Source organism: Nerophis lumbriciformis, linkage group LG03, assembly GCF_033978685.3.
Source record: "Nerophis lumbriciformis linkage group LG03, RoL_Nlum_v2.1, whole genome shotgun sequence".
NCBI lineage: Eukaryota > Metazoa > Chordata > Actinopteri > Syngnathiformes > Syngnathidae > Nerophis > Nerophis lumbriciformis.
In genome coordinates this window covers 17,275,001-17,302,500 of record NC_084550.2, presented here as the reverse complement: position 1 = coordinate 17,302,500, position 27,500 = coordinate 17,275,001, and the positions used below count along the sequence as shown (strand labels likewise).

The 27,500-nt window shown below is 41.5% G+C and overlaps 1 protein-coding gene across 1 annotated transcript in view; it reads right to left on the bottom strand.

Moving 5' to 3' along the window:
* The window catches only part of jade2 (jade family PHD finger 2), a 141,805-nt gene that overhangs the window by 69,574 nt on the left and 44,731 nt on the right, over positions 1-27,500 (bottom strand). Inside the window, exon 4 of the mRNA XM_061934440.1 lies at positions 9,933-10,090. Coding sequence (XP_061790424.1) covers positions 9,933-10,090 — 158 coding nt within the window. The remainder of the gene's footprint in view (positions 1-9,932; positions 10,091-27,500) is intronic.

The following is a 27,500-nucleotide window of genomic DNA, read 5'->3' as shown; positions in this document are numbered from 1 at the left end:
GACCAACCAACATGTTTCTGCTACCACTGCCATAGATGTATAGAATAATAGATGTATAGAAGTATAGCTGTACAGATATATTGTATACTGTATATGTACAGTAAGTACAGTATATGTTATGAATGCAAAGTTACAGTAAGACAGCATGAAATAAAGTGTGTGCAGCGTACAGGAAGTGGTTTAGGCATTAGTACATTCCCCCCAAACATGTTTTCGTTCACGTCATTTGTGTTATTGTCCGCTATTGTTCAGCTATGAAATGCAAATTAAAAGAATATTTCTATTACACTTAACAGTGCCAACAATCGTAAGTAGAAACTAAAATGAAAAACAACAACACGCTTTTGCTGTAACCACACTCGCTCCAAATCTGACCTGCTGCTCTAACAAAGTTAAAAAGTTGCTGTGTCAGCATGTTTTCACGCCGCACACATTGCAGCTTTCCTCAACACAACCACAAAACAACACAGTCCACTTCCCTACTGTGTGTCTGTGTGTGTGTGTGTGTGTGTGTGTGTGTGTGTGTGTGTGTGTGTGTGTGTGTGTGTGTGTGTGTGTGTGTGTGTGTGTGTGTGTGTGTGTGTACTATAAAGTGCAAAATGAAATAGCAGCTGTCACGTGTCATACACAAGTGTTCACGTGCGGCTGTAATAATTGTGCGTCTGGGTCGGCGGTCTGCACACGTTACGCAACAGGCGTGATGACTTCCCCTGGGGAGGTGAGAGGGAGGTGACCAGACGCAGAAAGAAGGCGAGTGCCAAGAGAAGAGGAAGAAAATCATGATGAACCTTTTTTTTTTTTTTAGGGGCATATAAAACAATGTTTTATATCAATAAGAGCTTTTTTTGAAGTTAACACACAAATCAAAAGTTTTACATCCAAACAAGAAAAAATAAGTTCTCCATTTTCACTAAAAAGTCCAAAAGTGGTTAAGTGAATGTAAAGAATGGCGCCACCTGGCCAGGAAGACCAAAAAGTCAAAGCCAGTCGCAGCTACTTTTTTTTTTTTTTTTTTTTTTTTAACAAGAGTTTTTACAGATTATGTCATCTTTCATTAACTTAACTCCTGCTAGACTCCACTGAAAGAAATCACACAAGCAAACTTGTATCTGCAATGAGCACGTACTTCAACATAATACTGTTCACTAGGGGTGTAACGGTACACAAAAATTTCGGTTCGGTACGTACCTTGGTTTAGAGGTCACGGTTCGGTTCATTTTCGGTACAGTAAGAAAACAACAAAATATAAATGTTTTGGTTATTTATTTACCAAATTTGTAAACAATGGCAAAAAACATACACAGGTATACACACAGCGTCCATTGCCAGGGTTAATGTGGTCAACATATATAAAATAAAAACTAAATAAGATAAGGCTCAGAATGGTTTCTTAACAAAACCTTTCTACATATAAAGTGCTTTTTTGATTGATTGATTGATTGATTGATTGATTGATTGCGACTTTTATTAGTAGATTGCACAGTACAGTACACATTCCGTACAATTCACCACTAAATGGTAACACCCGAATAAGTTTTTCAACTTGTTTAAGTCGGGGTCCACGTTAATCAACATTAAACTGCCTCAAGCTGTTGCTCAGATTAAAGGGGAACATTATCACAATTTCAGAAGGGTTAAAACCATTAAAAATCAGTTCCCAGTGGCTTATTATATTTTTCGAAGTTTTTTTCAAAATTTTACCCATCACGCAATATCCCTAAAAAAAAGCTTCAAAGTGCCTGATTTTAACCATCGTTATAAACACCCGTCCATTTTCCTGTGACGTCACATAGTGAAGCCAACACAAAACAAACATGGCGGAAAGAACAGCAAGCTATAGCGACATTAACTCGGATTCAGACTCGGATTTCAGCGGCTTAAGCGATTAAACAGATTACGAATGTATTGAAACGGATGGTTGTAGTGTGGAGGCAGGTAGCGAAAACGAAATTGAAGAAGAAACTGAAGCTATTGAGCCATATCGGTTTGAACCGTATGCAAGCGAAACCGACGAAAACGACACGACAGCCAGCGACACGGGAGAAAGCAAGGACGAATTCGGCGATCGCCTTCTAACCAACGATTGGTATGTGTTTGTTTGGCATTAAAGGAAACTAACAACTATGAACTAGGTTTACAGCATATGAAATACATTTGGCAACAACATGCACTTTGAGAGTGCAGACAGCCCAATTTTCATCAATTAATATATTCTGTAGACATACCCTCATCCGCGCTCTTTTCCTGAAAGCTGATCTGTCCAGTTTGGAGTTGATGTCAGCAGGCCAGGGAAGCTAGGGTCGATAGGGGGTTTAGCTCGCTCGTCTGCGGGAACAAACTGCCGCCATTGCTTGCCGTGCTACCGAGGTCCTTTGTCCCTGAATTGCTCACACACTCCGGCAGATTCAATGGGGTTCTGGCGGCAGATTTCTTTGACTTTATCGTTGGAAATGCATCTGCTTTGAGTGTCGCAGGATATCCACACATTCTTGCCATCTCTGTCGTAGCATAGCTTTCGTCGGTGAAGTGTGCGGAACAAACGTCCAATTTCTTGCCACTTTCACATCTTTGGGTCACTGGTGCAACTTGAATCCGTCCCTGTTCGTGTTGTTACACCCTCCGACAACACACCGACGAGGCATGATGTCTCCAAGGTACGAAAAACAGTCGAAAAAAACGGAAAATAACAGAGCTGATTTGACTCGGTGTTTGAGAAAATGGCGGATTGCTTCCCGATGTGACGCCACGTTGTGACGTCATCGCTCCGAGAGCAAATATTAGAAAGGCGTTTAATTCGCCAAAATTCACCCGTTTAGAGTTCGGAAATCGGTTAAAAAAATATATGGTCTTTTTTCTGCAACATCAAGGTATATATTGACGCTTACATAGGTCTGGTGATAATGTTCCCCTTTAAATAAAATGACAAAACTTTTCTTCTACATATAAAAAGTGCAACATTAAACAGTTTCAAGTCAACTCAGCCTCAGATTAACTTTTCTTCCCCCCCCTCCAGCCTGGCTAACTTGGCAGTAAGAGGATATAAGGGCTTATTGTTCTTCCACCATAAATGTGGGTCAAAATCTAGTTTTTAAAGCAATATGGTCTTAAATCTGCTGCTATAAAAACATTTGTTGTTGCTTTAGCCCTGTGTTGCACCTTTCCTGCTTCCGGCTCCCAGACCGCAGTCGAGGAGCGCAGGGGAGACACGTCTCCAGGACCGATGTTTTCTCAGGGGCAACACCTTTCACTCTATCCGGCAGTGGGTCTCTACAGCTCCGGACTCCAGGGTAAATGAGGAGTCCGGCGATAAGTTGCAAATCGTGGCTTCATTGAGGTCTTGCACACAGCCATCCATCCATCCATTTTCTACCGCTTAATCCCTTCGGGTCGCGGGGGGCGCTGGAGCCTATCTCAGCTGCAATCGGGCGGAAGGCGGGGTACACCCTGGACAAGTCGCCACCTCATCGCAGGGCCAACACAGATGGACAGACAACATTCACACTCACTTTCACACACTAGGGCCAATTTAGTTTTGCCAATCAACCTATCCCCAGGTGCATGTTTTTGGAGGTGGGAGGAAGCCGGAGAACCCGGAGGGAACCCACGCAGTCACGGGGAGAACATGCAAACTCCACACAGAAAGATCCAGAGCGCGGGATTGAACCCAGGACTGCTCAGGACCTTTGTATTGTGAGGCAGACACACTAACCCCTCTTCCACCATGCTGCCTTGCACACAGCCAATCCAACAAAACACTAGCCACTCCCCGCACTCACGCTACCGCTCCCTTACCTCTCTCGCCCACACACTAACATACGTCACTCACCTCACATGCTGTCACATATTAAAGGGCCACACACACACATACGCTACTCTCATAACCCCAGCCTGACTCGCCGAGGAGAGGCTGCTTGAATGCGGTGGTGACGCTTCAAATGGGTTAGCATGTTTGAAGTGTTGTCAGAAGCAGCTGCTGAACAATGTCGGCAAACCTCCGTCCTCCATTGTTGTATCGCGCAGCCAAAGTGTTCCCAAACTGGAGATCTTAACGAGGCAGGAGGGTCTTCCAGCTCTGGCTTTTGCATGTTGTCCTAGCCTGGTCGTTGCTAGCATGCCGTGTGTTGTGCCTCGGTGTGCATTGTTTACACAACGGGCGTTACGCTACTTAATATGTCCGTGTGGAAACTTGTTCGGTACACCTCCGAACCGAACCGAAACGGTTCAATACAAATACACGTACCGTTACACCCCTACTGTTCACACATGAATATGATGCGTCTCTGCAGGGTTTAACTGTCCTTTGTCATAGTTGTGGCCTAAAACATTTGGTAAGTTGCAATGTTTTAAATAGGGTTGTCCCGATACCAATATTTTGGTACCGGTACCAAAATGTGTTTAGATACTTTTCAATACTTTTCTAAATAAAGGGGACCACAAAAAATGGTATTATTGTCTTTATTTTAACAAAAAATATTCCGGTACATTAAACATATGTTTCTTATTTCATCTTTGCCCTTGAATTAAATAGTGAACATACGAGACAACTTTTCTTTTATTAGTAAGTAAGCAAACAAAGGCTCCTAATTAGTCTGCTGACATATGCAGTAAAATAGTGTCATTTTCCATGCTATTATTTTGTCAAAATAGTGGCAGAAAATGTATTATTCATCTACTTGTTCATTTACTGTTAATATCTGCTTACTTTCTCTTTTAACGTGTTCTATCTACACGTCTGTTAAAATGTAATAATCACTTATTCCTTTGTTGTTTGGATGCTTTACATTAGTTTTGGTTGATACCATAAATTTGGGTATCGATCCGATACCAAGTAGTTATAGACAGTAGTTATACATTGGTCATATTCAAAGTCCTAAAGTGTCCAGGGACGTATTTCCTGACTTTATAAACATAATATGAATTTTATATCGATGTGATCATAGTAGTATCGACTAGATACGCTTTTGAACTTGGTATAATTACAGTGGACGTCAGGTGTAGATCCACCCATGGCGTTTGTTTACATTGTGACGCCGGTGAGCTACGGTGTGTAGTGAAGCATGTTTAGCTATTCCTTGTCCTGCAGGGATGATACATGTAAGAAACGTACTTTATTTGTCGCCATGGAGGCAAGGATTAGGGATTTAGAAGTAACTAAAACACTGGACTTTAGCCGCTAGCTAGCTAGCCATGTCTTAAAGCACCTCTTCCTGAGGGCGTTTCAGTGTTATAACTTCACCTTTATCTTTAGTTTTTGAGCAAGAATGCATTACTTGATGCGTTACTTTTTAGAGGCGGTATAGTACCGAATATGATTCATTAGTATCGCGGTACTATACTAGCACCAGTATACCGTACAACCCTCGTTTAAAAAACAAAGTTTTCCAAAAACTTGTGATTTTAGGAATGTGTTAATGTTTTGGGTGTTCCTTGTAACCTTAACCTCAAAAATCACTGGAGCTAACAAAATTGGGAAAACAAATACCATATTGAGGTCTTCCGGACTAAAAGCAGCTACTTTTAGACCCTGCGGCTTATAAGATGCAGCGGCTAATATATGGATTTTTTTTCCCGCTAATGCCCGTAATGTTTTGTGTTAAATAGTTTGCATTAAACCCAAGCAGAGGACTGAAACGGTGTGTTATTGTTTGTGCTATGGCGCCATCTTTTGCACACTGCAGGTATTGGGGTTGAAAATTTACTTTCAGGTGCACCGGCTGGATGTGGAGGTTCTGGGCTGTTGTGGTTACATGTGTTCTGCAGTTTAGAGGCCGGTTGGATCAACTGCCAAATTCTCTAAAACACCTTTGGAGATGGCTTATTGTAGAGGAATGAACATTCAAGTCACAGGCAACAGCTCTGGTGGGCATTCCTGCAGTCAGCATGCCAACTGCACGCTCCGTTAAACTCTGTAGCATTGTGCTGTGTGATAAAACTGCACATTTCAGAGTGGCTTTTTTTGGGGGGCAGTCACAGGCACACTTGTGCAATAACCATGCTGTTTAATCAGCATCTTGATATGCCATACCTGTGAGGTGCGATGTATTATCTTGGCAAAGATGAAATGCTCACTAACACAGATTTAGACAGATTTGTGAACAATATTTGAGAGAAATAGGTATTTTGTGTTTATAGTAAAAGTTTGAGTTCAAGTCATGAAAAATGGGAGCACAACCAAAAGTGTTCTTTATGATCTTTTTGATCATTTACCCCCGCACGTTAGAAACATGTCTGAACGGTTGAGAGCGATATATAGCGCTAAAATCTATTTTGTCTGAACTGTTGAGAGCGATCTACAGCGCTAAAATCTATTTGGTAAGGGTACCGTAAAAGGGTACTGTCTCTGTTTCAATGTGTAGCTGTATGTAGAAATAGTGCCACTGTATTTGCAGCTGGTTGCATCAGCTCTGTGCGCTTTTAATGTTTTTTATGCGTTAATGTTTGCTTTACTTTATAGTTGTGAACTTTTTGTATCTGCACTGAAACCACACCATTTCCTCATAGTGGAATGGATAAAGTCTATCCATCCATCCATCCATTTTCTACCGCTTATTCCCTTTTGAGGTCGCGGGGGGCGCTGGAGCCTATCTCAGCTACAATCGGGCGGAAGGCGGGGTACACCCTGGACAAGTCCCCACCTCATCGCAGGGCCAACACAGATAGACAGACAACATTCACACTCACATTCACACACTAGGGCCAATTTAGTGTTGCCAATCAACCTATCCCCAGGTGCATGTCTTTGGAGGTGGGAGGAAGCTGGAGTACCCGGAGGGAACCCACGCAGTATAAAGTCTATCCTATCACAATTAAATTGCAAATCCTATTTATTACGATTCTGAATCAATTAAACATTTTGAAGAATATGTGCATACAAATCATACATACCTAAGGAGCTTTTGTACCCGTTACCCGTTTTGAAAACGTTTTCTTATGATTTCTATACAAAATAATATATTGCGGGAATCTGTTCAATCGAGGTTTAAGAATCGATTCTGAATCAAATCGTCAGCTCAAGAATGGAAATGGAATTGAATACATTCCTACTATTTAAACGCACAATGTGAGTTGTATAATATTTTGTCATTACTTTTATAGAAGCTTTGCTCCACTTTCCACCGTCTGTTTTCTGTTAAAAAGACAGACAGCCTAGACAGGAACAAAAAGGATGAATGAAAGACTAAAAAGTGACATTTTATCAATGACAATAGATTGATTGGCAACACTAAATGGTCCCTAGTGTGTGAATGTGAGTGTGAATGTTGTCTGTCTATCTGTGTTGGCCCTGCGATGAGGTGGCGACTTGTCCAGGGTGTACCCCGCCTTCCGCCCGATTGTAGCTGAGATAGCCTCCAGCGCCCCCCGCAACCCCGAAGGGAATAAGCGGTAGAAAATGGATGGATGGATGTTGCTTTAGACTAGGGGTGTCAAACTCATTTTAGATCGGGCGCCACATGGAGAAAAATCTACTCCCAAGTGGGCCAGACTGGTAAAATCACGGCACGATAACTTAAAAATAAAGACTGATTGAATGATTGAAACTTTTATTAGTAGATTGCACAGTACAGTACATATTCCCGTACAATTGACCACTAAATGGTAACACCCGAATAAGTTCTTCAACTTGTTTAAGTCGGGGTCCACGTTAATCAATTCATGGTAGACAACTTCAGATTGTTTTCTTTGTTTAAAAATAGAAAAAGCACATTCTAGAAATGTAAAAATCATAATGTTGTTGTTGTTTTTTTACACTTACATGTTGGGGTTAAGAGCATTCTATCTTTATTTGTCATTATTTATACTTTCTAAATCAATTATACGATAATGTTCATCAGTCAACTCATTGGTGTTAATTTTCAATCCATCAAAATAAAAAAAATAACATCAAAATTAAATTAAAGGATGTTATTTATGTAGTTTGCTCATTTTCCTTGACTGGTGCACTAACATCATATGGTTTATTTATTTTTTTACATATGTAGCATCATCTACAAAGATACAAAGAATCACTATTGCGACATCTAGTGGACACATTTAGAACAACTGTTTCTTTCATTCAAAAATTTCGGTTCATTTTTATACTTAGCAAACTCATCCGCGGGCCGGATAAAACCTGCTTGCAAGCGTGATCCGGCCCACGGGCCTTACTTTTGACACCCCTGCTTTAGATCTTCTACAATTAATTATTTTAAACAATAAAGAGTGTGATTTATGCTTATCTTTATCTTTTGTCTTCGTCTTGACAATCTGTTCTCATCCATCTGCTTGTGTGTGAATGTGTGACTGTGTGCGTGTGTGTGAGTGTGTGCGCGCATGTGTGTGTGTGAAATATTAGCAAATTTTCCAGTGTTAACATTGCGCAAAGACACATTTATCACTTCCTGTGTTCACACAGAAGCCAACTTGTCATTTTTTTTTTTAATTAACTGTGTCTTAAAGGGCAACATTATCACCAGACCTATGTAAGCGTCAATATATACCTTGATGTTGCAGAAAAAAGACCATATGTTTTTTTAACCGATTTCCGAACTCTAAATGGGTGAATTTTGGCGAATTAAACGCCTTTCTAATATTCGCTCTCGGAGCGATGACGTCACAAAGTGGCGTCACATCGGGAAGCAATCCGCCATTTTCTCAAACACCGAGTCAAATCAGCTCTGTTATTTTCCGTTTTTTCTACTGTTTTCCGTACCTTGGAGACATCATGCCTCGTCAGTGTGTTGTCGGAGGGTGTAACAACACGAACAGGGACGGATTCAAGTTGCACCAGTGGCCCAAAGATGTGAAAGTGGCAAGAAATTGGACGTTTGTTCCGCACACTTTACCGACAAAAGCTATGCTACGACAGAGATGGCAAGAATGTGTGGATATCCTGCGACACTCAAAGCAGATGCATTTCCAACGATAAAGTCAAAGAAATCTGCCGCCAGACCCCCATTGAATCTGCCGGAGTGTGTGAGCAATTCAGGGACAAAGGCCCTCAGTAGCACGGCAAGCAATGGCGGCAGTTTGTTCCAGCAGACGAGCGAGCTAAACCCCCTGGATGTCTTGGCTCACACCGTCCCTTATGCCACCGAAGCTGATCAAGAGAAGAATATCGACCCTAGCTTCCCTGGCCTGCTGACATCAACTCCAAAACTGGACAGATCACCTTCAGGAAAAGAGCGCGGATGAGGGTATGTCTACAGAATATATTAATTGATGAAAATTGGGCTGTCTGCACTCTCAAAGTGCATGTTGTTGCCAAATGTATTTCATATGCTGTAAACCTAGTTCATAGTTGTTAGTTTCCTTTAATGCCAAACAAACACATACCAATCGTTGGTTAGAAGGCGATCGCCGAATTCGTCCTCGCTTTCTCCTGTGTCGCTGGCTGTCGTGTCGTTTTCGCTTGCATACGGTTCAAACCGATATGGCTCAATAGCTTCAGTTTCTTCTTCAATTTCCTTTTCGCTGCCTGCCTCCACACTACAACCATCCGTTTCAATACATTCGTAATCTGTTGAATCGCTTAAGCCGCTGAAATCCGAGTCTGAATCGGAGCTAATGTCGCTATAGCTTGCTGTTCTTTATGCCATGTTTGTTTGTGTTGGCTGTGACGTCACAGGAAAATGGACGGGTGTTTATAACGATGGTTAAAATCAGGCACTTTGAAGCTTTTTTTAGGGATATTGCGTGATGGGTAAATTTTGAAAAAAACTTCGAAAAATATAATAAGCCACTGGGAACTGATTTTTAATGGTTTTAACCATTCTGAAATTGTGATAATGTTCCCCTTTAAGCCAGCAAGACTTTAGATCTCAGGTACAAGAAGCCCTAACTTCATCAATACCAAACTAAGAGACGTCATCTTTAGTAGACACCATCCAAATAAAAGCTGAGTCAGCAGAAGACGGACGCTGAGAGGTACCGTGCCGCGTTTAGTCTGCTCTTACCGGACCACAGGCTGCGGGTTGGCCTCCATGTTGGCGGGCACCTGCACCCCCTTCTCCCACTCTTGCCTCCAAGGGTCCGACAGCACGTAGAAGTCGTCCGGGCCGAGCTGGGCCGAGTCGGGCAGCTTCATGGCCGTGATGAAGTCGGTCCGAAACACCTTCAAAAGACACGGAGTAAACGTTTTTTTTAGTTTCATTTTGCTCACATTTCGGACTTTTTCTGCAGCACTGAATGCAGCATAAATTCCCTCCAAACATATTTTGGTTGTCTAATCCAGTGGTCCCCAACACTAATGTGCCATGAGATACAGTCTGGTGTGCCGTGGGAGATTATGTCATTTCACCTATATGGGGTAAAAATATTTTTTGCCAACAAGTAATTATAGTCCGCTAATAATGTGCTGTTGTTGAGTGTCGGTGCTGTCTAGAGCTCGGCAGAGTAACCGTGTAATACTCTTCCATATCAGTAGGTGGCAGCAGGTAGCTAATTGCTTTGTTGTGATCACAATATGCTGGAGGCAGCGTGCAGGTCAAAAGGTATCCAATGCTTAAACCAAAAATAAACAGAAGGCGAGTGCCGCTAAGAAAAGGCATTGAAGCTTAGGGATGGCTATGCAGAACGAAACTAAAACTGAATTGGCTACAGGGTAAACAAAAACAAAATGCTGGACGACAGCAAAGACTTACAGCGCGTGGAGCAGAAAGCGTCCACAAAGTACATCCGTACATGACATGACAATCAACTATCTCCACACAAAGAAGGATAAAAACAACTTGAATAGTCTTGATTGCTAAAAAAAAAAGCACATGCGGGAAATAGCGCTCAAAGGAAGACATTAAACTGCTACAGGAAAACACCAACAAAACAGGAAAAGCCACCAAAAGACAAGAACTAAAACACTACGCACAGGAAAACACCAAAACACTCTAAATAAGTCGCGGCGTGACGTGACAGGTCGTGACAGCACTTTGGGACAAGAGCTATAGTGATGCATGGTCTGTTATGGTTTAAAGTCATATCCAACAATTGCGAGAACATTTTTTTATTGTCAATATCGGCTGCTGAGTTTAATTTTTTCTGCTGGTGGTGTGCCTCCGGAGTTTTTCAATTAAAAACATGTGCCTTAGCTCAAAAAAGGTTGAAAAACACTGGTCTAATCACATCTTGTATATATTTGCGCTTACTACCCCATAATTTTTAATGCAACTACTTCATCAAATGACCAAGTTATTGATGTATTCACACACAATTAGGGCTGGGCGATATGGCCTTTTATTAATATCTCGATATTCTTAGGCCATGTCACGATACACAATATATATCTCGATATTTTGTCTTAGCCTTAAATGAACACTTGATGCATATAATCACAGCAGTATGATGATTCTATGTGTCTACAATAAAACATTCTTGTTCATACTGCATTAATATATGCTCATTTTAAACTTTCATGCAGAGAGGAAAATCACAACTAAGTCAATTTAGCAAAAGTGTATTTATTAAACAGTTATTAAGCAGTGGCACAAACATTCATGTCATTTCAAAACAGAAAGTGCAAGATTGTCAGAGACATTTTAAAACAAGCTATTAGTGCACTTTTGTGCATGATGTCACTAAGATGACATATCAAAACAACACTAAATTAAAGTGCGCTTTTTGTACAGAACGCCACTACAATAGTTTAAAACACATAAAGTGCACTTTTGTGCATGATGTCACACAAGATATTTCAATAACTGTCAAATAAAAAAGAGCTGCATAATAGGAAATCAAATAGTGTATGTCCTTCGCTATGTGGTAGGTTCCTGCAGACGTTATCTCCTTCTATTGTTGACTATTTCTTTTCATACGGTGTTGATGTGGAAATGGTTGCTTGGGCATTTTGTTGGTGTGGCACCGATTGGCAACACTACATTGGCCCTAGTGTGTGATTGTGAGTGTGAATGTTGTCTGTCTATCTGTGTTGGCCCTGCGATGAGGTGGCGACTCGTCCAGGGTGTACCCCGCCTTCCGCCCGATTGTAGCTGAGATAGGCTCCAGCGCCCCCCGCGACCCCGAAGGGAATAAGCGGTAGAAAATGGATGGATGGATGGCACCGGCCGGGTGACTTTTCAAATGATGCTACACATTAGCAGTGCTGCTTCTTTTTGTAGCAACGCTTTTGCTGCATACTTGACATATTACGGTTGTCTGTTCAACATCTTTCCGCTTGAAGCCAAACCACCGCCAGACGATGGACCCTGTGCTGTTTTTCTTTGAAGTAATTATTCCTTCATTTATTACCAGATTCGCACCTTCTCTCTCTCGTATTACCACTCGCACCTCTCGGCTAGCATCACAGCTAACGTTACCCATGTCGCTACCTCTCTGCTCCACGAGGGCGTATGGCGTTGCACGCGCAGCAGTATGTAACAAGGTGCGCTTGTTTTATGTCTCTGTGAGAAGGACAGACAAGAAATCGTGAGAAAAGCCTGTAGTGTAATGCCCGCAGCTAAAAGCAACTGCGTGAGAACGTATACTCAAATATTACGATATAGTCGTTTTCTATATCGCACAGAGACAAACCCGCGATATATCAAGTATATTCGATATATCGCCCAGCCCTACACACAACTCTTGTCAAATTGCAAGCTTACATTTATAAAAATCAGACATCCTTTAATCATAGTACCAATTAGGGCTGGGCGATATTGCCTTTTTTTAATATCGCGATATTTTAAGGCCATATCACAATACACGATATATATCTCGATATTTTGCCTTAGCCTTGAATGAACACTTGATGCATATAATCACAGCAGTATGATGATTCTATGTGTCTACATTAAAACATTCTTCTTCATACTGAATCAATATATGCTGCTTTTAAACTTTCATGCAGAGAAGGAAATCACAACTAAAAAATCCCTATTTTTTTCATACGGTGTTGATCTGGAAATGTTTGCCTCTGCATTTTGATGGTATGGACGTGTGGCACCAAACGGTGATATTGACGTGCGGAGTAAGCCCTCTTCATTGTCTAGCGGGTGACTTTTCAAATGATGCTACATATTAGCAGTGTAGCCGAGTGTCCTGGGTTCGCCTATACAGTGTACTTATCTAATAAAATAATAAACGGGAGACATTAGAGCAGGTTCGGTAGCCACCCCTTCTTTAATGTCAACATCACACACCTTCCACAACCACACACACCCTACGTCACAGCCCTACGGCAACAACTCCTCCTCCTTACCTAACACACTCCGGTAACTTGGGACACCCTGAACTGTTTGTTACAGCAGTAATGCTACTTTTTATAGCAAAGCTTTTGCCCCACACTTGACAAATTACGGTTGTCTGTTCGACATCTTCCCACTTGAAGCCAAACCACCGCCAGACGATGCTGTTTTTCTTGGGAATTAATTATTCCTCCATTTGTTACCAGATTCGCACCTTCTTTCTCTTGTATTAGCGCTCGCACCACTCCACTAGCATCACAGCTAACGTTAGCCATGTTGCTACCTCTCTGCTCAGCGAGGGCGTATACGTATGTGACGTATGACGTGACAGTATGTAATGTGTGTAAGAAGGTGCGCTTGCTGTCTGTGAGAAGGAGAGACTGGAAAGAGGAGAGCCTGTCGTGTAATGCCCGGAGCTAAAAGCAACTGCGTGAGAACGTATACTCGATATCACGATATAGTCATTTTCTATATCGCACAGAGACAAACCCGCGATATATCGCGTATATCGATATATCGCCCAGCCCTAGTACCAATACATTTTCACAACCTTAAAACAAATGATATCCTACAGAAATGCTAAATATCTTGGCCAGATGAAGCCAGCAGGACCACATAATCCGCAAAATGCAGAGACCTAATTCTGCAGTTACCAGAGAAGATCCTCCTAACGCCGTGACTGTGCCTACAAATCCTTTCCATAAACGTTGTACACAGAATCGGTGACAAAGAGCAGCCCGGACGGAGTCCAACCCTCACTGGAAGCTCAGACACTGATCATTTATGGAGTGGATACACCATACTCTCTGAGAACTCCCCACAGGATTTCCTGAGAGACACACCAGAATGCCTTCTCCAAGTCCTCAAAGTACATGTAGATTGGTTGGGTCAGTCTACACTCTCTTCGCCCGAGTGTCTCAAACATAAGACTGGAAATTCAGTGGAGAACATAACCACAAGGTTGATCATCGAACAGCAGCTTAGAGTGTCCAGGTGCCAAGTGCACATTTGAACACCCTTATGTTTAAACATGGTGTTTATTATGGACAATCTGTGACAAGCACAAAAGTCTGATAACAAAACACCACTTGGGTTCAGATCTGGTCCCCTCTCAGGAGCCCTTCCTGTGTGTCGAAGTGAGTCTGACTAGATCCAGTTGGACCTTCTCCGGCTTGCACACCAGCTCAGGTACCTTCCCCACCAGCGAGGTGACATTCCACATCCAAAGAGCTAGCTTCTGTAGCCAAGGATCGAAACACCAAGGGCCCTACCTTCAACCAATTATGACTTCTGTGTAATACTCTGGCAGCTCGGCTGCCGCTTATTTTCTTTTTGTTGCAGTGCCTGGTTTCTGGGTCACGGAGCGCAGCACACCTGATACTCATTTCCTCCTCACTACTTAAGCTTTCCAGTCCCTTCACCCGACACCAGAGGATTCCTGATGTTCCAGTTGTGTGCATTTCCTCTGCTTTGGCTCCACTCACGCTTCTCGTTCCCTGTAGCTCTGTCCCGGCTTTGCGTTTGGAGTGTTAATTGTTATTCTCCACAGCTTCTGTGTGCAATTTCCGTTTCTCACAACTCAAGTGTGCATCCTAATCTTTTTGTTATTATTCTTATTTATTTCTCTGCTCTGCGTTGGCGTCCTACTCCTAATAAGCCGATTGTGACAGAATCTCCCAGCCAACATGGACCCTTCAAAGAAAGAACTCCTCCATTCTGCGCTCACCAGCTTTAGACAGACTCAGTACAATCACGACCAGCTGCTGCGTGATTTGACAGCCGCCTCAGTCAGGCACCCTCAGCCAGCGTGACGATCAGACGAGCACTGTGACTCATCTGGAGGGAGGTCACACCGGGACGGGTACCTTCCCACCTTCACCAGCGGCTATTCCTTCCACTCCTTGGCAGCCCAATATTCTTCACCTCCCGGACAAAGCCGCCGCTTAGGCCATGGTGGTTAGTAACAACTCTCCTGCTGTTCGCTCATCACTACCTTTTGTTTACTAAGGAAATAACTTTAACTTTATAATAAATGTTTTTGATCACCTCCTAAAAGGCAGAGTAGCCGGCAGCCGTCTGTAGGACTTTAAACAAGGCAAGCTCTCTGTAGCTGCATACTCCATTGACTTTTGTATCCTCGCAGCAGAGGGCAGATTTGGTGATGCATACTACACCCAAGGGAGGTGAGAGGACCAGTGTGAAGGGTGTAGTTGGCACACAAAGCGGAGTGCTGCCTCCAGGGCCTGGTTAGCCCGCTCCATTTGGTTTTTGGTCAGTGGACGATAACCAGATGAAAGACTCCGGGTGGCTCCCAACACTATGCAAAACGCCTTCCAAACCTGGGAAGCGAGTTGGGGTCCCCGTCTGAGACCAGCTTCTGAGGGATACCATATAGGCAGATAATGGGCTTGACCAGGAGTTATGCAGTCTCTAGGGAAGTAGGTAGTTTGGACAGGGCAATGAAGTGAGCCATCTTAGAAAACTGGTCGCCCACATTGAGTATGATTGAGTTTCCCCAGGAAATTGGAAGGCCTGTAATGAAATCTAAGGCTATGTGGGACCACAGAATAGACAGAGGGTGGACGAATCCAGCAGGAGGGCAAGGAGAGGCTTTTTTTTTTCAGCACAGGCAGAGCAGGCGTTCACAAAGTCCTTGATGTCTTTTCTAATTTCCGGCCACCAGACTCTCTGCGAGACCAAACACAGAATGCGCCTCACGCCAGGATGACACGCTACTTTGGACGCGTGTCCCCATTTAGGACTTCAGACCTCAGTTCAGTCAGTACAAATATCTTGCCTGCAGGAATGTTGTCAGGGACCTTAGTCTTGGAAGCCGCACTGGCTACCCTTCCCTCCACCCCCCAATGTAGTGCTCCCATAACTTCAGCAGCAGGTTTGATGGTGTCCGGAGTGGTTTCCTCAATGGCCAATCTGAAACTCTGGAGAGCACGTCGGGTACGTAGGTGATAGAGAAGTTGAAGTGTGTGAGTGACCAACGTGCTTGGCGAGAGTTTAGTCTTTGAGTAGTCCTAATGTATGCCAGGTTCCTATGATCGGTGATGACCAGAAATGGCGTGGCAGTCGCCTCCAACCAGTGCCTCCACCCCTGTAGCGCAAAAACAATGGCCAGCAACTCTCTACTCCCCACATCATAGTTCCTTTCAGCTGCTGTGAGGAGACGCAAGAAGAAAGCACAAGGGTGTAGCCTCTGGTCAACCAGTAAACGCTGGGACGGAACTGCTGCAAATTCTGTATCCGATGCATCAACCTCAACAAAAAATTATAAAGCAGGACCAACATGCACAAGTGGGTGCTTTAGTAAACAATTAATTTAGCGAGGAAAAGGCGGCCTCAGCTTCTGAGGTCCACCGGAAAGTTACCTTAGTGGATGTAAGCCTCGTCAAAGGTTCAGCTTGTAGAAGTTAGCAAAACGCAATAACTTTTGCAAATGCTTCCTTAATGTAGGAGGTGGCCACTCGACCACGGTCTGGATTTGAAAATGAAATCCGCCACAAAAGACAAGGAAATATAGTCATTTAATGCATGCTGTTCCAACCCTGACACATTATAAAGTCTAGCCACTGGTAACGATGGGAGGAGTTTAATGGACCAGTCATAAGAACAGTGTGGGGGAAGGGACTGAGCCCGGTCCTTACTAAATACCTGTTTGAGGTCATGATATTGGACAAGAAACCTCTGACAAATTAATGATCTCATCAACATGGCTTGGCGTGGCTCAAGGGAACAGCGGAACGCAAACAATTAGCTGGTGGTCCTATCCCAATCAATACTGGGATTATCCAGTATCAGCCATGGGAGACCCTAATGCAATGGTTGGAGACTGACATGGAAGGATAAAGAAGCGTAACGCTTCATGGTGATTACACGATTACTGTAAAGCTCATGTCTCAGTTTGGGGTGTCACATAAAGACAGGACCTCTTTAGGAGAGCAAAGCTTAATTTTAGTAATCTTATGCAATTTCACAAAGTCCGAGTCCAAGAAGCAATCGTCTGCCCCCAAGTCAATAAAAGCAATAATTTTGACACTGCTTCACACCCCTTACGTTGTCCCTGAAAGATCAAATCTTTTCCAGGACTAAGAGCTTGCGCCATTAAAAACAGGCTGTTTGGTGTTTCCCTGCAGGAGAAGCAGCAGCTTGAGTGTGTTTTAGGGGACTAATGGAGCATTTGGAGATGTGACTGTCCGGGCTTGCACAATAGCGACAGAGACGTACTCTTTGTCGACGACCTCGCCCACTAGCGGTGACTTACCCTCTAAGCTGCTTTGGCACCGCATCGTTAGGCTGAAGAGGTGGTTATGGCATGAACGATTACGGGGTCGTCTCCTGCCACTGTCGATATTGCTCCATTGGGTGAATAGGGACAATATCGGCTATCTGTTACGGTTGAAGATTCTAGCGGGAACTCTCATCCAAACCTTTTTCGATTACGCATGCACCTCCTGGTACTCGAGCACCTCCAAAACCCTCAAATCTAAACTCCAAACATCCCAGAACAAGCTAATCAGATTACTTCTAGACCTCCACCCCAGATCACACCTCACTCCTACCCACTTCTCCAAAGTGGGCTGGCTCAGGGTGGAGGACAGAGTAAAACAACTTGCACTGAGCCTAGTCTATAAAATCCGCTACACCTCCCTGATACCGAAGTACATAACTTAACGTAAATGACCGTCATAACCACAACACCAGGGGGAGCTCAACTAACCACGTTAAACCCAGATTCCGATCTAACAAAGGTCTTAACTCATTCTCCTTCTATGCCACATCAATATGGAATGCACTCCCAACAGGTGTAAAAGAAAGGGCATCTCTATCCTCCTTCAAAACCGCACGAAAGGAACACCTCCAGGCAACTGCAACCCTTCCACATCCTACCTTCCGGATTGTAAATAATCAAATGTAAATAATCAAATGTAGATACTTATTCTTATGCTTTCTGATCTCTCTCTCTATGTCCACTACTTGCTGTACATATCCTACCAAGTCAGTCCTACACTGTTCCAATGTCCATTTCTCTGATGATGCAATTGTTGATGATTGAAGTGTTGATATCAACCAAACCTAACCCCCCCCCCACATCCCGGATTGTAAATAATGTAAATAATTCAATGTATATACTCTGATGATTATCTTGTGTGATGACTGTATTATGATGATATTATATATCTGTATCATTAATCAATTTAAGTGGACCCCGACTTAAACAAGTTGAAAAACTTATTCGGGTGTTACCATTTAGTGGTCAATTGTACGGAATATGTACTACACTGTGCAATCTACTAATAAAAGTTTAAATCAATCAATGGGTCGCATGGTAATGCGCCGATCGTTTCCCCAAGATGCAGACGGAACTCCGGAGGTAGTGTGCAGGTAGGAAAACGATTTATTTTCCATGAATCAGGCAAAATACAAAAATACAGAAAAGCGTGCAGATTGTACGGGAAGCTAAGGAAATAGCTAATAGGTAAATAGAGCGGCCGTGCCAGCAACTTCAGGGTTGCAGGTTCGATCCCTGCTTCCGCTATCCTAGTCACTGCTGTTGTGTCCTTGGGCAAGACACTTTACCCAACTGCTCCCAGTGCCACCCACACTGGTTTAAATGTAACTTAGATATTGGGTTTCACAATGTAAAGCGCTTTGAGTCACTTGAGAAAAAGCGCTATATAAATGTAATTCACTTCACTTCAGATTAACGGGAAAACTTAGCATTGAACCAGGAATCAAAGAGTATACCAACGTAACTTGTTGCATGAGCAACCAAGACAGCCAGACTGAGTGTGGCGAAAAGCAGGAATAAATAGCTCTCTGAAATAATCAGAACCCATGGCAACCAAGAAAACACAAACCCAAGGGTGCTGAAACAGAACTAAGGGAGTTTTTAACTAAACAAAACATGATCCGGGCAACGGATCATGACACTATCGTCCTTATCGTCCTCTCTATTGCACTCGCGAATTCTGTCATCTTGACGAATGGCTAATTTAATCAGTCAGTCAAGGGTAGCAATTTTGTCACGAGTAGCAAGTCAGTTCTTAATGTGACAATTTAACGCCTTGCTAAAAAGGGAGTTTTTAACTAAACAAAACATGATCCGGGCAACGGATCATGACACTATCGTCCTTATCGTCCTCTCTATTGCACTCGCGAATTCTGTCATCTTGACGAATGGCTAATTTAATCAGTCAGTCAAGGGTAGCAATTTTGTCACGAGTAGCAAGTCAGTTCTTAATGTGACAATTTAACGCCTTGCTAAAAAGTCTGCATAAAGCGGCGTCACCAAATCGGCTCTCTACAGTGAGGATATGAAAGTCAATGGGGAAACAGAGAGCTTGCCTTGTGTAAAGTCCAACAGGCGGCAGCCTGCTTCTCTGCCTTTTAGGGGGTGATCAAAAACGTTCATTATTTCCTTAGTAAACAAAGGTAGGGACGAGCGCACAGCAGGAGATTTGTTACTAACCGCCAATGTCCTAATTTGTCCAATAGCAGGCTCATGATACAAAGTATCTTAGCCTGGTCAGTGGAATAGGAACCAGGTTGCTGGTCAAAAACTAATGAGCACTGATAAATAAAACTGTTCACAGCAGCCAGACTCACCAGTGAAACGAAGGAGGGGAATATTGGGCTACTGAGGAATGGGAGGACTAGCCGCTGGTGAAGTGGGAATGTCTCCCTCCCGGCGTGACCTCACCCCGGATGATTCACAGCGCTTGTCTGATTGCCACGCTTGCTGAGGGTGCCGACGTTGGCCGACAGCGTCCGGAAAGCGTCCGTCAAATCACGCCGCAGCTGGTCTTGTTAATCAAGAGTCTGCCCAAAGCCGGTGAGCGCAGACTGGAGGCATTCTTTCTCTGTAGATTTGTCAGGATCGGACCCCAAAAATAAAATACAAATAATAACAAAAAGAGCACTCAAAATGGAGTAAGCAAAAAAATAAGTAAGGATACACACTTGTGGTGTAAGAAAACAGCACAAAGACGGTGTGGAGAGGTAACAGTTACCACTACAACCGCAAGGCTGGGACTGAGCCACAGGGGACGAGAAGCGTGAGCGGAGCCAAAGCAGAGGAGATGCACACAACTGGAAGGGTGAATCATCAAGAAATCTACTGGCGTTGAAGGGACTGGAGAGCTTAAGTAGTTAAGAGGAAATGACCACCAGGTGTGCGCGCAGGCAGCTATGCACCGTGACCCAGTAAACTAGGCACTGCAACAAAAAGAAGATAGGCGCCAGCAGAGCTGCCATATTATTACAAATGGATATTTATACCAACGTAGTCGATCGTTATACCAACAGAGTCGATCGTTACACCAATTTAATCTACGGTTATACTGATGTAGTCGATTTTGTAAACGTAATTAATCAATAACAATGTCGACAATTATACCAATGTAGGGTTCTCCCAATACCAATATTTTGGTACCTGTACCAAAATGTATTTCGATACTTTTAGATACTTTTCTAAATAAAGGGGACCACAAAAAATAGCATTATTGTCTTTATTTTAACAAAAAAATCTTACGGTACATTAAACCTATGTACTCATTTTGTCCTTAAATAAAATTGTGAACATACGAGACAAGTTTTGTTTTGTTAGTAAGTAAGCAAACAAAGGCTCCTAATTAGTCTGCTGACATATGCAGTATTATATTATGTACCGCATTTTTCGGAGTATAAGTCGCACCGGAGTATAAGTCGCACCAGCCGAAAATGCATAATAAAGAAGGAAAAAAACATATATAAGTCGCACAGGAGTATAAATCGCATTTTTGGGGGAAATGTATTTGACAACACTAAATTGGCCCTAGTGTGTGGATGTGAGTGTGAATGTTGTCTGTCTATCTGTGTTGGCCCTGCGATGACGTGGCAACTTGTCCAGGGTGTACCCCGCCTTCCGCCCGATTGTAGCTGAGATAGGCTCCAGCGCCCCCCGCGACCCCAAAAGGGAATAAGCGGTAGAAAATGGATGGATGGGATGGATGTATTTGATAAAATCCAACACCAAGAATAGACATTTGAAAGGCAATTTAAAATAAATAAAGAATAGTGAACAACAGGCTGAATAAGTGTACTTTATATGAGGCATAAATAACCAACTGAGAACGTGCCTGGTATGTTAACGTAACATATTATGGTTAGAGTCATTCAAATAACTATAACATATAGAACATGCTATACGTTTACCAAATAATCTGTCACTCCTAATCACTAAATCCCATGAAATCTTATACGTCTAGTCTCTTACGTGAATGAGCTAAATAATATTATTTGATATTTTACGGTAATGTGTTAATCATTTCACACATAAGTCGCTCCTGAGTATAAGTCGCACCACCGGCCAAACTATGAAAAAAAAATTGATTTATAGTCCGAAAAATACGGTAATTTTCCATTCTATTATTTTGTCAACATTTTTAAGGACAAGTGGTAGAAAATGAATTATTAATCTACTTGTTCATTTACTGTTAATATTTGCTTACTCTCACTTTAAACATGTTCTATCTACACTACTGTTAAAATGTAATAATCACTTATTTTTCTGTTGTTTGGTTGCTTTACATTAGTTTTGGATGATACCGCAAATTTGGGTATCGATCCAATACCAAGTAGTTACAGGATCATACAATGGTCATATTCAAAGTCCTCGTGTGTCCAGGGACACATTTCCTGAGTTTATAAACATAATATACATTTTTTAAAAAGGAAAAAAGATTTTGTGACGATAAAAAATATTGCTGTAATCATAGTAGTATCGACTAGATACGCTATTGTACTTGGTATCATTACAGTGGATGTCAGGTGTAGATCCACCCATGGTGTTTGTTTACATTGTGACGCCGGTAAGCTACGGTGTGTAGTGAAGCATGTTTAGCTATTCCTCGTCCTGCAGGGATGATACTTGTAAGAAATTTACTTTATTTGTCGCCATGGAGGTGAGGATTAGTGATTTAGAAGTAGCTAAAACACTGCAGACTGCGGCTCGACGTTAGCCGCTAGCTAGCTAGCCATGTCTTAAAGCACCTCTTCCTGAGGGCATTTCAGTGTTATAAATTCACCTTTATTGTTTTTAAGCCAAAATGCGTCCATTCTCCCTTTTCTGTCTACACACTGTGTCTGCTTGTAAGTACTCCGTGATTGTGCGCTGCCGAACATGCTCCTCTGCTTGTAAAACCAGCAATGACATAACGTAGGGAGGGGGGAGGGACTATGAGGGGCCGTTAGGGCCATTATTCAGAATTACCTCTTACATACACTACTGAAATGCTCTCACACAAACAACTGAAATCTTTTTATTTTATACACACTACTGAAACACTCTTATAAACACTACTGAAATGCTCTTACATACACTACTGAAATGCTCTCACATAAACAACTGAAATGTTTTTCTTGTATACACACTACTGAAACACTCTTATAAACACTACTGAAATGCTCTTACATACACTACTGAAATGCTCTTATAAATACTACTGAAACACTCTTATAAACACTACTGAAACACTCTTACATAGACTACTGAAACTCTCTTATAAACACTATAAACACTACTGAAATGCTCTTACATACACTACTGAAATGCTCTTATAAATACTACTGAAACACTCTTATAAACACTACTGAAACACTCTTACATACACTACTGAAACACTCTTATAAACACTACTGAAACACTCTTATAAACACTACTGAAATGCTCTTACATACACTACTGAAACACTATTATAAACACTACTGAAATGCTCTTACATATACTACTGAAACACTCTTATAAACACTACTGAAACACTCTTATAAACACTACTGAAACATTCTTACATACACTACTGAAACACTCTTATAAACACTACTGAAACATTCTTACATACACTACTGAAACACTCTTATAAACACTACTGAAACATTCTTACATACTCTACTGAAACACTCTTATAAACACTACTGAAACATTCTTACATACTCTACTGAAACACTCTTATAAACACTACTGAAACATTCTTACATACACTACTGAAACACTCTTATAAACACTACTGAAATGTTTTTGTCTCACGCACACACACACCTGGAATTATTTTTCACTAGTATGTATAAACGGATTTCACCTGTGTGTGTGTGTGCTTTTTACACGTCCGTGTGAGAGACAACAATTTCAGTAGTATGTGTGCAAAGATTTCAGTTATGTGTATGAGCGCATCTTACCAGTGTGTATGCAAGCATTTTACCAGTGTGTGTAAGAGCATTTTACCAGTGTGTGTAAGAGCATTTTACCAGTGTGTGTGAGCGATGTTGCATTCCGGTTCCGGTCACCAATAATCCCCGCCCCTTTTCAGACAAGTTTTTTTTATTTATTTTTTTTAAAGCCAAGTTGTTGACAAAATGTCTGCCGACAAGTAGCTTAACCGAGGCGGGAGCTCCACTTCATAATTTGAGGGCTTCAGCGGAGAATATAAGAACACTTTCAATGCAACAAGGGTCGCCCCTGCTATACGCAGCACCTGAGCGGCCACACAGGTGCCTTTCTCCTCCCGACAGCCAAGCAGCCTGGAGCAAATGTTACCTTGCACCGCAGCATCATCAAGTGCAACGTTTCAGTTCATGGACATCGAAGCAAGAGGAGGAAAAGGTAATTAGACATTATTTATTTCTAAATGATTGTTGAATCCCTCGAAATGTAAGGCGACATGGCATTGTAGTGAGCTACAATGGTAACATGTCGAAATGTGAGTCACGTCGTGGTACGTCAGTAGCTAATCAAATACTAATGATAATGGATTACAATTATTTAGCGTTTTTCTATCGACTTGATAAGGGGTCCCCAAACTACGGCCCGCGGGCCGGTTACGGTCCACCAAAGTCCAACATCTGGTCCGCTAGAAGAAGAAAAAGTTGTATTATTATTTTCAATCTGTCTTTTCTAATCCATTTTTTGGTGTTCCCTAGCCGCTCAGGCAAATCATATTGTCTAAAAATGCATTTCCCTGTATGACTTATATTGTCTTGGCTGTTTTCATGTGATCTAATTGTTACATTCTTATTCCAGAGTCACCACACAGCTGCGTGACCATTTCAACAAGGACAGAATAAACAACCTCTGGATTCATGGAACTTCTGTGCACACAAATATATTAATTGGAATATTCAATCAATTTCACATAAACATATTAAATATCCTTTTTTTTGCTCAAAAAAGGTTCCTTATGCCTCATTGGCGTTGTTAGGCCTGTTTTAGGGGGGCTCAAGCCCCCCTAAAATATTCTTAAGCCCCCCTAAATAATTTGGGGACAATTTTTTTTTTTTTTTTTACAAATACATGCCGACATATTTACTATAAAGTGGCCCGAATATGAGTTTAAATAAATAATTATATAACCTGTCATTATTCACTCAGTTTCCCCTCACTTCATAGCGTAAGGTAGAGAGCCCCTTTAGTGCGTCGGTATCCAATCCATTCCACTTGTTCATATAGAAAATGCCCACATCACTCAAAATCCAGTCCGCATTTTCTTTGCGACCTTACATATATATATATATATATATATATATATATACATATATATATATATATATATATATATATATATATATATATATATATATATATATATATATATATATACATATATATATATATATATATATATATATATATATATATATATATATATATATACATACATACATACATATATACATACATACATATATACACATACATATATATACATACATACATACATACATACATACATACATACATACATACATACATACATACATACATACATACATACATACATACATACATACATACATACATACATACATACATACATACATACATATATATATATATATATATATGCTTGGCTGTCGGGAGGAGAAAGGCACCTGTGTGGCCGCTCAGGTGCCGCGTCCTGCAGGGGCGACCCTTGTTGCATTGAAAGTGTTCTTATATTCTCCGCTGAAGCCCTCAAATTATGAAGTGGAGCTCCCGCCTCGGTTAAGCTACTTGTCGGCAGACATTATGTCAACAACTTGGCTTTAAAAAAAAAAAAAAAAACTTGTCTGAAAAGGGGCGGGGATTATTGGTGACCGGAACCGGAATGCAACATCGCTCACACACACTAGTAAAATGCTTTTACACACACTGGTAAAATGCTCTTACACACACTGGTAAAATGCTCTTACACACACTGGTAAAATGCTTGCATACACACTGGTAAGATGCGCTCATACACATAACTGAAATCTTTGCACACATACTACTGAAATTGTTGTCTCTCACACAGACGTGTAAAAAGCACACACACACACAGGTGAAATCCGTTTATACATACTAGTGAAAAATAATTCCAGGTGTGTGTGTGTGTGTGTGCGTGAGACAAAAACATTTCAGTAGTGTTTATAAGAGTGTTTCAGTAGTGTATGTAAGAATGTTTCAGTAGTGTTTATAAGAGTGTTTCAGTAGAGTATGTAAGAATGTTTCAGTAGTGTTTATAAGAGTGTTTCAGTAGTGTATGTAAGAATGTTTCAGTAGTGTTTATAAGAGTGTTTCAGTAGTGTATGTAAGAATGTTTCAGTAGTTTTTATAAGAGTGTTTCAGTAGTGTTTATAAGAGTGTTTCAGTAGTATATGTAAGAGCATTTCAGTAGTGTTTATAAGAGTGTTTCAGTAGTGTATGTAAGAGCATTTCAGTAGTGTTTATAAGAGTGTTTCAGTAGTGTATGTAAGAGCATTTCAGTAGTGTTTATAAGAGTGTTTCAGTAGTGTATGTAAGAGCATTTCAGTAGTGTTTATAAGAGTGTTTCAGTAGTGTATGTAAGAGTGTTTCAGTAGTGTTTATAAGAGTGTTTCAGTAGTATTTATAAGAGCATTTCAGTAGTGTATGTAAGAGCATTTCAGTAGTGTTTATAAGAGTGTTTCAGTAGTGTGTATAAAAGAAAAACATTTCAGTTGTTTATGTGAGAGCATTTCAGTAGTGTATGTAAGAGCATTTCAGTAGTGTTTATAAGAGTGTTTCAGTAGTGTGTATAAAAGAAAAAGATTTCAGTTGTTTGTGTGAGAGCATTTCAGTAGTGTATGTAAGAGGTAATTCTGAATAATGGCCCTAACGGCCCCTCATAAGGGACCGGTACTTTTTACCGAATATGATTCATTAGTATCGCGGTACTATACTAGTACCGGTATACCGTACCCTATACCAATGTAATCAATAAATATACAAATATAATTGATAACACCAATCTTTATACTAACAATCAAATTAAACAAGACAACAAAAACACCCACATGGTTTATGCATTGATTAGTTGCATTATTTGTTGGTTTAAAGTTATGTATATTTGTGGCGTACCACAAAACTCAACGTTATGTCACCTGCTTTTCATGGAAACGGAAGCACATGTTCTTCAAATACAGTTTCGCTTTTTATTGGACGGGAGACAAGTCGGCGGACCGTCACAGGCTCCGCCCACTCCCGCCTTTCACATGAGCCACACGACGAGGACACAAGCAGGATGACATTTAAAAATCAGGAAGTACGCCCTCGCGTCCGTGTAGGTGCACAGCAACGCACCACACCGGATGGAAAGCACACACACTTTGCTGCAAATGTGTTTAATAGGCACACACACACACACACACACACACACACACACACACACACACACACACACACACACACACACACACACACACACACACACACACACACACACACACACACACACACACACACACACACACACACACACACACACACACACACACACACACACACACACACACACAGGTTGCTGAGTCACTTCTGTACTAAAGTGCTATCAAAGGCCAGGTGACATCACACGCACACAATACTACTTTTTACATGTAAAAACATCACCTTTCATGTCTTTATAATTACACTGCTTGATAGAAATATACACAAATACACAATAATATAAAAGATAACTTTCACAACAAATTTACCTTTGCAAAATGAATAATGATCAGTTATTATCTCATATTTTCATGTATGTGGTATGATAAAATAGCTATGACAATATATTGTATCTTTTATATAAATATCATCAAATATTGTTTTAGTATTTCTATTGGTAAAAAGACTGTTCTGTTTGAAAATGTCCCTTCCAAATATATCAGATAAAAGTGTGTATTATTACATTTGCAAAAGCAGAAAGGGGAGAGATGTCATGGCTACCTGGCTCTTCTCAGCGCGTCACATGACATCTTGCACTCAGCGCGAGGAATTCATTTTAGCAAGCGCGTCACAGCACTGACACATCTCCCCAACTATTGGCTGATGGCAAATGTCCACACGGCTCG